The 14,482-nt window shown below is 51.4% G+C and overlaps 7 protein-coding genes across 7 annotated transcripts; 3 read left to right on the top strand and 4 right to left on the bottom strand.

Moving 5' to 3' along the window:
• Positions 1–1,478: 1,478 nt before the first annotated feature.
• Positions 1,479–3,719, bottom strand: yap1 (putative bZIP transcription factor AP-1/Yap1; the record flags this gene model as incomplete). Its single annotated transcript, XM_025704465.1, has 2 exons — positions 1,690–3,719; positions 1,479–1,629 (listed from the first exon to the last, which is right to left on the bottom strand). The coding sequence occupies exons 1-2, from the start codon at positions 3,384–3,386 to the stop codon at positions 1,479–1,481; spliced, it is 1,848 nt and encodes a 615-aa protein (XP_025568911.1). The 5' UTR covers positions 3,387–3,719.
• Positions 3,720–4,505: 786 nt separating this feature from the next.
• BO88DRAFT_400739 (uncharacterized protein) lies at positions 4,506–5,105 on the bottom strand. The gene has a single exon (XM_025705666.1). The coding sequence runs from the start codon at positions 4,865–4,867 to the stop codon at positions 4,703–4,705; it is 165 nt and encodes a 54-aa protein (XP_025568910.1). The 5' UTR covers positions 4,868–5,105; the 3' UTR covers positions 4,506–4,702.
• An 838-nt stretch (positions 5,106–5,943) lies between these two features.
• On the top strand, positions 5,944–7,126 carry BO88DRAFT_461116 (uncharacterized protein; the record flags this gene model as incomplete). Its single annotated transcript, XM_025711135.1, has 3 exons — positions 5,944–5,994; positions 6,050–6,785; positions 6,838–7,126. 3 exons carry the CDS (start codon positions 5,944–5,946, stop codon positions 6,924–6,926), a joined length of 876 nt encoding a protein of 291 aa, XP_025568909.1. The 3' UTR covers positions 6,927–7,126.
• Positions 7,127–7,238: 112 nt separating this feature from the next.
• BO88DRAFT_421420 (putative integral membrane protein Pth11-like) lies at positions 7,239–8,511 on the bottom strand (the record flags this gene model as incomplete). The annotated part of the gene is made up of 4 exons (XM_025708510.1): positions 7,239–7,644; positions 7,723–7,760; positions 7,806–8,177; positions 8,296–8,511. The coding sequence occupies 4 exons, from the start codon at positions 8,509–8,511 to the stop codon at positions 7,239–7,241; spliced, it is 1,032 nt and encodes a 343-aa protein (XP_025568908.1).
• Positions 8,512–9,197: 686 nt separating this feature from the next.
• BO88DRAFT_329520 (flavin-containing monooxygenase) lies at positions 9,198–11,033 on the top strand (the record flags this gene model as incomplete). The annotated part of the gene is made up of 4 exons (XM_025702601.1): positions 9,198–10,033; positions 10,086–10,619; positions 10,676–10,830; positions 10,897–11,033. 4 exons carry the CDS (start codon positions 9,198–9,200, stop codon positions 11,031–11,033), a joined length of 1,662 nt encoding a protein of 553 aa, XP_025568907.1.
• Positions 11,034–11,551: 518 nt separating this feature from the next.
• Positions 11,552–12,538, top strand: BO88DRAFT_484046 (NAD(P)-dependent oxidoreductase; the record flags this gene model as incomplete). Its single annotated transcript, XM_025712262.1, has 1 exon — positions 11,552–12,538. The coding sequence occupies exon 1, from the start codon at positions 11,675–11,677 to the stop codon at positions 12,536–12,538; it is 864 nt and encodes a 287-aa protein (XP_025568906.1). The 5' UTR covers positions 11,552–11,674.
• A 471-nt stretch (positions 12,539–13,009) lies between these two features.
• On the bottom strand, positions 13,010–14,404 carry BO88DRAFT_379047 (alpha/beta hydrolase; the record flags this gene model as incomplete). The annotated part of the gene is made up of 4 exons (XM_025704464.1): positions 13,010–13,805; positions 13,859–13,967; positions 14,025–14,163; positions 14,216–14,404. The coding sequence occupies 4 exons, from the start codon at positions 14,402–14,404 to the stop codon at positions 13,010–13,012; spliced, it is 1,233 nt and encodes a 410-aa protein (XP_025568905.1).
• Positions 14,405–14,482: the final 78 nt, after the last annotated feature.

Genomic DNA, 14,482 nt, shown 5'->3' with positions numbered 1-14,482 from the left:
CAGAGGCGGAGACAGAGAGACACAAGCGGGGTTGCAAGCAGAAGCAAGCGGAGGAGGAGCGGTGGGTGTGTATGTGTGCTATCGAACTTGGTATGATATTATGGTCTTTGATTTTGTTGGGTGGCCGCGGGAAACGGGAATACAAAAAGCGAAGGGATATTTTATCTGAGGTTACTTTGCGAAAAACGAAAAAAAGAAGAAACAAAACCACAAAACGGCCAACGGCGAGGATTCTTTTGTATTCTATATTCTCCTGGAACGGACCAATATCGATACCCTTGTAACTTCATGCGGTTTGTCTACTACATACTTCAGTAGCGTTCTATCATCTGGTAATATCCTACTATTAATTTTAGCGATAGTAGACTCAGGCTGAGTTGGTACTAGGTGGTAAATACTACAGCTATCGCCAAGGATAGTATTTTGGACAACATTGACTGAACAACGCTTTTTTAAATTAGTCTACTAAGTATCTGTTTAGTAGTACCACAATACAGTAACTTTACCGCGACGGGTGGTGTTTATTGACTATCTCAGGCTGCGCTGCCAGGATATATATTCCGGGCGGGTGTGGCGGTCAGGCACTACATCAACTGAGAAGTTACAACGGACATTATTAGTAGTACTAAACTAGCAATAATAGTAGTAAATACCGCGACTAATAGTATGACTGCAATGCAATGGATAGATGAATGAAGAATCAATGAGGGTATCAATTACTAGTATGTAGGTGTAGTATCGGAGAAGAGAGAATTGGCGTTTTATTACCTCATGGCTATACAAAGATACAACCTCACCCAGAGACATACGCCGGTTACACCCGAATAGACAAGAACGACCCTTTCGCATATTTCCAAGGGTAGATAGGTAGGTAGACAGATAGATTGACAAAGCAATATATCACTCGACATGCCCGAACCACCCAGCGTTTTTGAGTACATGTGGTGTGGTGGGCTGAAAGATCAAGAACCAGCGGTGCATATACATAGGAACAAGCACGCAACCCAAGTGGTAAAATTGAATGAACGAAAGAATACTCCAACGGTGATGGTGTACAGTCTGCCAAACCGAAGCTTCCTATATTGCATTAAAATTTTCCTGTGCAAACCACGCCTCCTGTTCGCCTGCAGTGGTCTTTGTGAAGAAAAGAAGATAGTAGAGAAAGTACAGTCATAAAAGTAGATGGAGAAATGTAATATGTGTTGGGGAGATTATTGCCTTGCTCCAAGCTCCAAAAGTCTTTCCATGAGAATTTGTCCAATCGAAGATTGCGGTAAATAACCTGGAGTACTCCAAGATTTTTCACTTCGGGTTCGTGTGAAAAACCTCCCATATCCAATATTTCCTTTTGTCGTAACGGCGTCAACAACAGCTTTGCATTACATGTATGGGTATCTGAAACGCAGAATGATGGCAACGAGGGCAGTATGCGGCGGGCAGCGCAGGTGCGAACTAACTTATTGTTTCCCCTCGCTTGACTATTTCGCCCGGCCCATGATGTCGTCAACGTCTTGCTGGTTGACGACCACACCGCCCTCCGAACACCGCGCCTTCATGCGTAGTTCGGAGCAAAGATGATCGACATCGAGCTCTCCGTTGCGGAATCTCTCCATGGATTGCAGACGATCCCTTAGAAAGAAAATGTTAGTATAAATGTAGTTATTGGAGAGTCCAACAGGATAGTCATACCATATCTTCGTGCAACTCAGCATCTGGGACTTGTCTTCTCCAGGCACAACCTCTTCATCCAACTTGCTGTCAATCTCTGCGATCAAGTCTTTCTTCGGCGGTTGTTGGGTGGCCGCTTCCGTGAGGTTGTGTGAAGGGCTTCCCAGATCGGGCAGGGGGAAGGCATCGTCAAAGAATGTTCCAAAGTCCTGAGACAGGATTGCATCCTGAGGCTCACGCCAGTCTCCGAAGAGAACGGGATCGAACTGGCCGCCGTTCTGCTGAGCGAGCGTATCCAGACCCGCAACATCCTCATGGGGAGCCTCCTGATTAGGGGTATTTGACGCGCTTTGGCTGTTATGCCTGACGGCTGGAATGGGGTTATTGATATTGCCACATGCCATGCCAAGTTGCGCGCAGAAGGATTCCTCACCATCGATGGTGGTATAAGTGCAGCCATCATGAGCACCGTGGTGGTGATGAGCCTTAGTAGCAGGAGAATTAATAGTGGGTTCCGGGGATGTGCCGTTGGACGAAAGACTCTGGCTCTGGTGGGAATCGGACGAGGAGGATGGCGAGTCAGTTGTAGAGGAATCATGCGTAGAGGTGGATTGAGCCGTGCCGTTATATAAGGACACCTTCGGAGTGGACTTCCTCGTGGACGCAGGAGTGGAACCCTGGTGGGACACGGAGCTGGGAGTCCTGCCCGCGGGCACACCGTTGGACTGAGCGCTGCTCAGAGAGTTACGGCTCACAACACCTGGCACACGGGAGTCATTACGCGACGTTGCTGTTGATGGCTCTCCTTTAGCACTCTGCTGGGCCTTGGACAATTGGCCGTTATTGAAAATGTGGGAGCCCGGAAGATCCCCGAATTTGGGGAAGTCAAACATGAAATCATTGTTCTGAAGGCCATACGATCCCTTGTTGGGATAGGCTCCTGGGATGGCATTCATTGCAGAGACACCAGTTCCCGTGGTCAGCCAGGAGAGACGCTTGCGATACTCTCTCAATTCGACTTGCAGGCGGTCGATTTGAGCACGGAGCAACCCATTCTCCTGGTTCGCGTTGTCAGAAGCCTTCTGCAGCTCATCTACCTTCGTTTCCAGATCCTTCAAGTGTTTCTCCTTGCGTTCACGGAACGCTCGCTGCGCAGCCCGGTTCTGTGCCTTCCGCTTCTGCGAGGTTGTTAGTGTCACGGGACTCTCGGCGCCCACATCGCGATAACCGAGCATACGTACCGAGGTTGGCTCGGAAGTCAAGGGCTTCCTTCCAGGCTTCTTTGCCGCCTTCTCATCGCTTTCTCTTCGCTTCTTGCCGGAAGCTTCATTCTCATCCGCATCGCCATCGATGTCCTTCCTCTTCTCTCCCGGCTCGGGTTCCTCCGATTGCGGCAGGCTCTCGGGAAGATCTCCAATCAAATTCTCGGAGCCTTGGAAGTCAAAATCCAGCTCGGGGTTGAAGTCCAGGAAGGGACTTTCATCATCACCATAACCCAGGCCACCCGAATGAGGGTTAGAGGGGTCGAACGCAGGACTCATATTGTAACTACCCGTGGTTGCCGGGGTAGACTCGGGGTCTGACTTGGAAGCCGGGGGGTTGGAATTATTTTGCTGTTTTGCGGGCGGATTGTTGGAGGAGAGAGCAGCCAGGAGGAGATCCTGCTGATCTGGCGACAGGTAAAGACCGTGCTGATAGAGGGAATTGTAGTCGGCCATTGTGTTCAGAATATCGCAGTCGACAGTGATGATCAGAGCAGGAAGGTGTTGAAGCTGTGGGAGTTGAGGTTGTGGGGAAGTGTCAAGTATTGCTCAACGGAAGTAATCTCCAAGTAATAGTAGATTCGATGAGAAGCAGGCCGGGCTTCCCGCCCGTTCGTTGTATCGATAGGTGGCCCCCAGAAACGGGTTGAGGAGGAGGGGTTCCGGTACGATGACACCGGCAGAGACCAGGGGAGGGGCACAATATAATTATTATTTTTTTTTTTTTCGAAGATTGAGACAGACCACCGACAACCGTCACGTCACAGTGAACTGAAAGTATAGTTGTTGGGGGGGGGGGGGGGGGGGAGCAATCTGAGGCTGGAAGTCTCTAGAAGGTGTTGGGGAGACGGGGTGTTGCGGGAGAAGTGAGATTCGGAAGACAGATGAAGTTGAGGATGACAATGCGTGAAGGAGAGGCGCAAGGCAGGCGAGACGCACAAGCCGCAAAGAGGTCTGTCTGACGAGCCAAAACGGGGCTAAGGAGAGGCAGACTAAAGACGAATCACAGGTCGTGAAAGAGGGCGAGAGGGAGGGGAGAGGGGCTGGTGAGTGAAAGGGAAGATAGGAAGAGGAGGATGATGCAAGATGGATGAGAGGTAGGGGGATGCAGTAGGGCGAAAGAATGCGAGACCCGTCGTTAAGGGTCTAGCCGAATGGAACGAAATTGTGGCACCGGGTAGGGGGGGAAGATTGGTTCTTGATGCGGGTTGGAAGAAAGGAAGAGGGGGGAAGAGAGAGCGTGAGAAGAGGAGAAGGAAGAGGAGGCCGTGGATGGAACAAGACAAGCCTAGTAGTGAGTAGTACTAAGAGAGAGGCAGATGGAATGGAATCTTCGACTGAACTAAGAGGGGGGCGATGGCCTCGAGGGGCGGTGGGTAGAATGAAAGATGGTGATTGGCTACGAAACCATGCAGAAGGCAAAAAGTGTAGCCTGAGGTGTTCTGCCGGTGCAAACCTCAGGCTGCAAGTGGGGAAGCCAGTGACTCCTGCTTAGAAATCCAACTCGAAAAGCCTCTGCGGGTTTTCTCTCTTCGCCCATTTGCTTCTTTACCACTTCGGCATTGCTTGGTTCCTTGGTTGGTCACCTCTTTACAATCATCAACCTGACGATGGATTTGACTCTCGCAACACTCTTCAGCCTGAAACTGGTACGAGGCACTAGTATTTAGTCTCTGCCTCCTATCTAGCTAGTCTATCTACGCCATCGCTAGATAGGTAGATGTCTGCCCCCCTCCCTGGCAAAACTGGGACCATCCTTTGTCTGGACGATGCTACTCCGTACTAAACGAACCGATCGACTGTCTCACCCAAGAAAAGTGACTCATGAGGCGCCACTTTTCTCGGACGCGGACACGGGTTCTTTCGTTCGCCGTCACCTCACCGCCCCCCAGCTTCAGTGTTAAGACCAGAAAGACCCTCCGACTTTCGGTGCTCATGCTGATGCCTATCACTCTGCGATCTCGGATGCCCCGGAAGGAATACTGTATTCCAAATTGTTGTCCGTCAACCGCATGGTTTCTCCCTGAGAGCACTGTAGGCACTGTAGCAGCTAAGAATTATTCGAGTGCACCTCGTAAGCCGGGGATAACCTAGTTTATTTGGCCAGAGCTCCCCTACTCTCGGTCGAATGCATGGCCACCCCGACCGATCACAACCGGGGCAAGCGGTGTGAAACCCACTAGGGATCTGGATCTCCGATGCTTAAGGTTTAGCCTATGGCGACGAGTAGTCTGCCACGGCTGACGAGTTCTAAGATTGGATGGCCATTGATCTCCCCGCCCTGTTTTGACTGCTGGACTGCCGCTGCCGCTGCCCCATCAGTATCAACTGTTGCTGTAGCCTGTAGCCTGTGGCATGTGGCATGTAGCCTGATAACGCGGTTGGACGGACACCTGGCAGATCTCGGGCCAATTATCACCCCCATCGGTTGGCCTTTGTTCCGCAGCCGAATGACGTGAGGATCGACTGTGGAAGCGGACACCAACCAGGTGTTGACCCGTTGACCCGTAGCTTAGATAGTGGATGCGGGCGTGGCCTGAGATCGGAGCTTTTTTGGACTTCGGCGGCCTGTCTTTAATGTAACCGTGGGGAAGTCGAACCGGGACTAGATAGTGACCGGCCCAAGCCTGAAGTTGCAGGAATTATTGCTGCTTTGCCATAAGCATCAGCGACCCAGAACGTCCACTAGTGAGTTAGTGATGAATGGTACTTTGTAGCAGCAGGAGCGAGCGAACGCAGATAACGGATAAGTTAAACATGTGACTTGCGCCCAATGCATCTGTGGCGGTGCGAATACACGTGATTGTCACGAGCCGCAACGGGGCCCCCGCCACAGCCCAGTCTTATCCCCAAAGGCGACTTCTCTTATCTGCAAAACCTCAGATTTGCTCCAGCCCGACCGCCACTCCACCACAACCACTGCCATCATCCTGCCCACTCGCCATTCTTTCATCCTTTGGTTTCCCGCAGGAGTTAACCATCTTCTTTCTTTACTGCTTCTAATAACACAACAATGTCGGACGTCGCTGCCCTGGAGGCAGAGGTCAAGGAGTTTAAGCTCCAGGTACGCGCCTACATAGCCATCACCGTCCGTCCGTGACTAACCGTCGCTCTCCCAGCTTGAAACCGTCCAATCGAGTTTGCAGGTAGACCCAGACAACACGGAATTGCAGAGTCTCAAAACTGAGCTGGAAGAACTTATAAACCTCACCGAAACATCCATTGCCGAACTCAAACCTCCCGCGCCTCCCGTGTCCCAGCCGCCGGCGTCCGCGGCCAAGGACAACAGGGCCAAGGATTCTTACGCTTCTCAACCAACATACCGCAAACCGACGGTCGAACAAACGGACGAACCGTCAACTCAGACCTCCTTTTCCGTCAACGAGCACGTTCTCGCCCGGTGGGTGTCGGGCGACAACTCGTTCTACCCAGCGCGTATCACCTCCATCACCGGCTCTGCGAGCAACCCCGTGTATCTTGTCTCGTTCAAGTCCTATGGGACGGTGGAAAATCTAACCTCCAAAAACATCAGGCCCATCTCCGGCAATGACTCGCGAAAGCGCAAGGCTGATGCAAGCTCAGGCAATTCCTCATCACAATCTCCGGCGCCGCCGCCACCCCACTCGAGCGTGATCTCCGCCGCCGCGGACATTAATCCCGCGTTGGCCAACCAGGCGCGTAAGGAGCCGAGCAAGGTGAGCGATGGGCCGGCGCGCCCGGCCAAGGTGCCCCGGAAGGTGAAGGCTACGCGGGAGCTCGAGGCGGGCAAGATGAAGTGGAAGGATTTTGCCAGCAAGGGTAAATTGGGTCGCAAGGAGAGCATGTTCCGCACGGGCGATGGAGTAAATGCCCGAGGTGAGTGGGCTCTTCCGCTAGACTACGCGTGATAGGAGACTGACTGTAGTAGTGGGCTTTACTGGCTCTGGCCAGCAGATGCGCAAAGACCCTGGACGTTCACGACACGTCTACCAGCAGGGCGAAGAGGAAGGCTACTAGCAGGACTAATGATGGATGGGCTTCACTCTGTTATTTTTCTGTCCCTACCGTGTGTCACATCGCTAACGGGCTATGGTGTCAGATCTAGTGAAGCGAGCCAGTCGTACATACTATAAAATTTTGATATCCAGACGCATCATCGTTAATGATGTGATGCGACATTGTAGTAACTTATGTTCATGTCTACTTTTGGATCACTGTTCTATTTGTAGCGTGCCATCTAGCTGGAAATCCTGACGATGATCAACTGCCACTCGCCCAGCTACATTTAGAGTGACACAACGGAATCGTCATCCGTTTACGCCAGTGGTATTATAACGCCCTTTTGCTCTCCTCGATTACTTGGAAGTCGGTCTCAACCATGATTCTGCCTTCTTCACTCTCGTCGTCCCTGCGCATAGAGTCCATCTCAACCCGAACAGTCTGTATTGCAAGCAGACTTTCGTCCCAATCCCTGGGCCTCCTCACGGGGGCATTCTTATTTTGACTGGATAGTTCATTCTCCGAGCTACCTAGATATCTCCCCACACGCGAGCCGAATATCCGCTGATTGGCGTAGCGCAGCAGGGGTTGCAAGGTAGGCAGACAGGCACAGACAATCCCGATGCACGGCTCCACACTGGACCAGATGAAGACATTACCCATGATCCAGGTGATATCCACGGATCTGCTTAGAAATGTCATGTAATAGATTCGAATGAGACTCGCCACGCAGACACTGCAAACAGCGTTTTTGTATCAGTTTCCAGACAGGATGAGCCATGGGAATGGAAAGGCGGGGTTTAGCACGACATACAAGCTGCCAAGTAGGAAAATGCTGCAGACCAAAACCTTCTGGGTGGTTCGCATTTGAAGCCTTCAGATAAGAGGCATGGGCACCAGCAGAATGATCACGTCCGTCGTCACGTTCACAGCGGCATTTCCAATATAGAATGGGTAAAGACTGTAGACGCAGCGGCCACCAGCGGGATCAGCATACTGCGTCCAATAGTATGAGACAGGCCGGCAACAGACGAGGAAGGCGACGGTGCAAGAAAACCAATATCCGATGGTCAATGCGACGCAGAGCCACATCGCCTTGTTCATTCCGAAAATGCGACGGTAGAAGAGGATGACCGAGAGCTTGATCAAGGGCACGGTAACGACGTATTTGAGGACATATGCGAACAGAATCTGCACCACCTTGATCACATCGTCTAGGGGTATAGCCCATACATGCTTTCCAAGGCCATAGTAGCCTCCTGAAGAGGGCTGGTCAGTACGCTTTCTTGGCGTTTGATCTGGCGAACGAACCGATAATGGTGGAGACGAAATTCGCAGTCACAGACAGCTGCAACCAATATAATCATCAGTATATCCATGTCGTGACTGAGAAATGGTCACAAGTACGTACCAAAGCAGCAACTATCATCCAATCATCCGCGGCAATGGAAGCTTGTTGCACCCGCGTTCTCGCGAGAAATCGAAAGGCAATGGCGATGGCCGCCAGCACGTATGTGACACTAACAGCTGCATTGTTCACTCCACGCCGGCTGGCTGTCAAGTCCGTCCCTGGAGGAGGATCTCCGAAGACACTGTTGGACATGCCTCTTGCCACTTGCAGAGTAAGACATTTCGAGCGGACTTGAATGTACCACCGGGCCCTTAAGATAGAAACCTGTTACAACACACGACCCTGTTCAATAATAGGCTGCAGTGCATCTAGTGAGCCAAAGCCGTCAATCACATTCAAGTCTTCGGATATGGCACGGCGCTAGGATGCTCTAGCGATCCTTCCAGCCCCTTTCCTGACAGCCCCGTCGGCCCCAAACCAGGCGGGCCGGCGGGTCCGTGTCTTTGACAGCGGGGTGGCTTGACTCCCGGTGCCTTTTGCCATCTCGAAGGCTCAATCCGGCCGTTTTGACGTTAGATTCCAGCGAGATTTAACGTCTGACAGGTGCGGGATCCTCCCGCCAACACAAATCTCTTTCAATCACCTCCCACGTCGTACTGTATTGGTAGACTCGCTGAATGGATTTTGCGCTAATTTATCATCCTGCGAATCAATCGGGCCTGTAGACTTACCCATTAGGGTAACCACTAACTTAGACCGGCCTGTTAGTTCCTGATACTATAAGGCTACGGCCGGGGGGAAAACCGGAAACCAAAGCACTGCGAGGATATCATATAATTAGTAAGGATGTCCCCTGTTTCAAATCCTTGGCTATTGCGAGAGCGAACCTGCGTGTCTGCAACCCCTCTCGCAAATTTGAGGATTTCTTTGCCATCACCATGCCATCCAGAGAGTCTGTCCCTACTGAATCCACAGCATATGCTGTAGATCCCAAGCGGTTTGCTTTCACTCCCCGAAAACTCAGAGCCGTCTGCATTGGAGCGGGCTTTTCGGGACTAATCCTTGCACACAAGCTCAAACACGAGCAGCCTCTTGAGTTTGTTGACTTCACCATCTATGAAAAGAACCCCGAGGTAGGGGGTACTTGGTTTGAGAACATCTACCCTGGTGTGGGCTGCGACGTGCCTGCTCACAGTTATGTGTTTCCCTTTGAGCCCAATCCGTCCTGGTCGCAAAGCTATGCCAAGGGCCCGGAAATCGAGGAATACATCCGATCGACAACTGAGAAGTACGGACTGAGAGAGAAGATCGTCTTCAACACTCGACTTGTCAAGTCTCTTTGGAACGAGGAACGGGGTAAATGGGCCCTGGAGCTGAATAAGAATGACACAACTGTCTACGATGAAGCAGATATTCTCATCAATGCCGGAGGCATCCTCAATCGGTGGAAGATGCCCAAGATTGAAGGTCTGAACCGGTTTGAGGGCAAGCTCCTCCACACAGCGGGCTGGGATGCGGCCTACGACTGGTCCGGCAAGAAGATCGCTGTCATTGGTAATGGCTCCTCGGGGATCCAGATTGTGCCTGCGCTGCAGCCTAAGGCTGCCAGGATTGTCAACTACATTCGCCAGCCAACATGGGTGTCGGTCAATTTGTGCCCGGACACGACCAGGGATGGAATGGGTACCAACTTTGTATACACTGACGAAGAAAAGGCCCGATTTCGGGATGACCCTGAAGGTTTTCTGGAGTACAGGAAGTTTATTGAACGTTCGTACGTTAACATTCAATCATTGGGCGATCTACTACTAACCTCTTACGCACAGAGTCAATACCGTCTACAAGCTGATGCTCAAGGAATCTATCTACAATCAGATGCTATACACCGCCACCGAACAACTAATGAGACAGCGTCTTAGCAAGAACCCACACCTAATCAAGAAACTCATCCCCGACACTGCTATCGGATGTCGTCGTCTTAGCCCCGGAGACGGATATCTAGAAGCCATGCAGGAGCCCAACGCAGAGTGGTGCTTTGATTCCATTGAGAGCATCACCAAGACTGGCATCCAGACCGCCCAAGGTGAGGAGGAATTTGACCTCATTGTCTGCGCCACGGGTTTCGACACCACCTTCATCCCGGGCTGGGAGATGGTAGGCCGTAATGGTCGTCAGCTGGCCAACGACTGGAAGACGACCCCGGAAGCATATTTCTCCATCTGCTGTCCCGGCAGCCCCAACTATTTCATGTTCGCCGGGCCTAACTGCCCTATTGGTCATGGAAGCGTCCCTCAAATGCTAGCCTGGACTGCGGACTACATTCTGCAGTGGGTGAAGAAGATTGCCCGGGAAGATATTCAGTGAGAGCACACCTTCTACCTATAATGAGACTTTCTCAACCACTAACAATGCCTAGCTCCGTTGTCGTATCCGACTCCGCAAACCAGCTCTATAACCGCCATGTCCAGGCAAACCTGAAACACACCGTCTGGAGCTCAGGATGCACTGCCTGGTACAATAATGGCTCGGCTGTCACAGCCATGTATCCTGGCAGTGTTCTTCACTTCAAAGGTAAACCAGCCTTCATCTATACCCTAGGTGTTTCACCAATTGCGCTGACACGTATGATAACTGCAGAGGCTATCTCTACCATCCGCGGCGAGGACTTTGATATCCGCTACCAAAATAACGCTAACCCTTTTGCCTATCTTTCTAATGGCGAGCTGGAGTGGGAGAGAGCAGAAGGGGCGGACCTGGCGTTCTATTTGAAATAGGCTGGTATTGGGTGGGCTACTTAGTGATATCATGTATACGAATGAATTATGAAACCGAAAATGGTGTTTCAATGGTAGTTCTATTCTAATATACTGGTTGCCTATTGAGGAACTCCGATAAATATGATGAATACTCAATGGACACGGCCTATTCTCACTAATTGTGCCGCACCCCTCCCCCTTGACTATGACATCCACCACAACCGCAGCTATAGGGTTTACACCTTGATTGAGTGTTGTGTCTCTCCTTTGCTTTTGAGACTCCCGAAAATCAGCTGCGGCGATCTCTGCAATATCATGCGTCTAAACTCCGGTTCCCAGAAAACCCTAATCTGGTGTGGAGCATGTTTTGCTACAAGATACATTGATACTCCGAACCAATCAAACTTTACGCCCGAAGTTCCGCTCCCCGCTCACGCCCTATACTTGACCAGCACTTAGTAGTAGTTCCTGGCACGGTTGAAAACGGTCCATTACTCTATACTCTGACAAGTATATTCCTAAACTCTCTTCTTCTTCTTCTACACACCGTACTGCTCAGATACCAGACTCGCTCATAATCCCTACACCACTCATTCTATCCTATTTGCATAGTCACACCAACCCTACATTGAAACAACCTACCTCACACCACCCCCAACATGCGCCTCGGCTTCCTCGGCCTCGGCGTGATGGGCACACCCATGGCGATAAACCTCTCAAAACACTACGCGCTAACAGCCTGGAACCGCAGCGCCAACAAATTCCACGCTCTCAAGACCTCCAGCCCAACCGCCCGCTTCGCACCCACCCCAACAGCCGTAGCCCTCAACTCCGACATAATCTTCACGATGCTCTTCAACGCGCCCGCAATCGACTCCATCCTAACCACCTCTTTCCTCTCCTCCCTCAGAGACAAAATCCTCATCAACACCAGCTCCGTCCCCGTCTCCTACAGCCAACACCTCTCGACCATCATCCACTCCGCCGGCGGAAAATACATCGAAATGCCCGTCAGCGGGAGCAAAGTGCCCGCTGAGCAAGGACAGCTCGTTGGCATGATAGCGGGGGATCCTGACGTCGTGGAAACGGTCGTGAAGCCTGTTGTTAAGCCGTTGACTTGTGCTGCGGTGTACTGTGGGAGGGAGATAGGGTCCGGGCTGAAGATGAAGTATGCGGTTAATACGTTGCTGATTACTTTGACGGCGGGGTTGGCGGAGTCGATGAATCTGGCGAAGGCGCAGGGGTTGGATTTGGAGGCGTGGGGAAGGGTGCTTGCGGCGGGGCCGATGGCGTCGAGGTATTCGGGGGTGAAGGTCGAGAAGATGCTTAGGGGGGATTGGGAGGCTCAGGCGGCGATAAGGGATTGTTTTAATAGTACGGAGTTGATTAGGGCTGCTGCGAGGGAGGTCGGGGTGGAGTGTCCGTTGATGGATGTTTGTGGGGGGTTGTATGGGAGGGCTGTCCAAGGGGGATTGGGTGGGGAGGATATGAGTGCCGTTGGGAAGGTGATTGGGGGGATGTAGGTTAATTGTGAGGGATGGATAGTGGGATGTGGTGGAGGGTGGGATATAAGGGATGATTTGGTTTCTACGAAGGAATGGATTGGGTGTTTGATGTAGGTTGAAGATCTTGTATCTGTATAGCAGTGATCCTAGATACTTCCGTTCCAGATGAGTACTGTCGAGAATACGATTACCTAAAGTTGGTTGAATATAGGAGCAACTACTCAAAAGTACATAATAGAAAGGATGCAAAAAAGGGATACCCCCTTCGACTAGAGGATAGGTCAGAGGGGTAAGAAATCCTTGACTTGATTTGATTGTTGATTATTGGGCATTGTTGATCAGCTTGGACCGTCGGGAGTGTTCCACGGTTCCGCGCCTTATGAGTGACATCGGTATACGCCCTGCGTTTCCCGCAACTAACCGCAGCCTCACAACAGTTCTCACCTGTCAGTCATAATCCCAAAGATCAGAATAAAATCATTGAACCACTTAGAGCTTTGAAGAGCCACTGATATTTCTCTCCCACTGCCCATCAATGCTCAGCCGTTCATGATGAGGCACTCCCTCCCACGCCCTGCGAAACGTCGCAACCCTCGACTCCCAATCAGATAACCTCTTGTCAATAAACGCCGCGCTAGCTTCAGCAGTTTCTTTTACCAGCTCCATTGGAAACATATGGCCACTGGGTAGCACAATTTCCTCAACAAGTCCCCGCGCTGCGCCCCCACTACCTCCCAGACCCGTACCGGTTGTTACCACTTTGTCCCGACGGGCAATCGGAGAAGACAGATCCGACCGTTCCCCAAACAGATAGAGAATAGGTGGTTTCAGATGAGGCAGTCGACGAAACATCCATGCCGACTCAGGTCGGTAAAAGGGATAATCAGCATCGTGGTCATCCGGATGCATTTCCTCCTCAGGGTTACCGCGGGGAAGTCCGGATCGCTCGTCAACATACGAAGGCCGTACGAAGTAGAATAGCTCCTGTGCTTTGGTTGTAGTCAACGTAACGGCTGATGGTCCAGTTTCGTCTGTGATGGGGTGTAATGGGGTGGGAAGGTCTCGTAGCCCGTACTGGATCCATTTGTCGAAAACGCGGGGACCCCACGTCCGATAGAATGGATTTGACTTGAATTTCGCTGCTGCTTGCTCGCGTGAGGGCCATATGTCTCGTCTGAAAGTAGATGTCTGGGCGAATTTGCGGCCTGGGTTTTCGCGCTGTATTACCGGGTCGAGCAGAATAAGACCCTCGAATAGGGATGGGTGCAATAAAGACAGGTGGGCTCTGGATTATCATCCATGAGAAATGGGCGCTTTGAGCGGATCGAGGATACTCACAGCTGCATTCCACCCATACTGTGACCGATGCCAACAAGTGGTTGAGGGATCTGGTCCTGAAATTGATTTATCATGAACAGAAGATCACGCCCGTGATCGAGCCAGTCGGCTAGAATGGCGTCAAAGAATATTCAAATAGCTTGTGCGGTGCGGGACGAGAGCTCACGATCATGGCCTAAGATGGCTTCATTCAAAACACCACTCTGTCCCTGTTGAGCAACATCTGCAATCCAAATTGATCGGATGCGTCTGTTTTGACTTGCGAGCTGCTTGTAAAGGTCATCCCATAGGGGTTCGTACAGTTCCTTATGCACAAGTTAGTCATATTGAAAATTAAAATGTAAGGAGTTGACTCACCTTTGGAAACGCATTTGCATGCGCCCCAATAATAGTGATATCCCCTTCCTTCGGGTGTGGATTATCGAGGGGGGTGTACTGCTTAACAGCAAGTCGCAGCTCGTTTTCATGACCAGCTTTCACGGCACCCGGGCGCTGTCGAACATTCTGACACCGAGCTGTGTGCTCGACAACGCGAAAGTGGGACATGTATCTCTTACTAGGCAGTATGACAAGTCGGCTGATTGATCGGAAGCCTTTTGGCTGGGTCAACATCATGAATAGGAC

Source organism: Aspergillus vadensis (genome assembly GCF_003184925.1).
Source record: "Aspergillus vadensis CBS 113365 unplaced genomic scaffold BO88scaffold_1, whole genome shotgun sequence".
NCBI lineage: Eukaryota > Fungi > Ascomycota > Eurotiomycetes > Eurotiales > Aspergillaceae > Aspergillus > Aspergillus vadensis.
Note: the sequence above shows the minus strand (reverse complement) of the source record. Positions and strands in the feature narration are given on the sequence as shown.

What these genes read in the sequence shown, in the direction of transcription:
- BO88DRAFT_400739 (XM_025705666.1), bottom strand. Translation starts at nt 4,867, where the DNA reads ATGAGCACCGAAAGTCGGAGGGTCTTTCTGGTCTTAACACTGAAGCTG.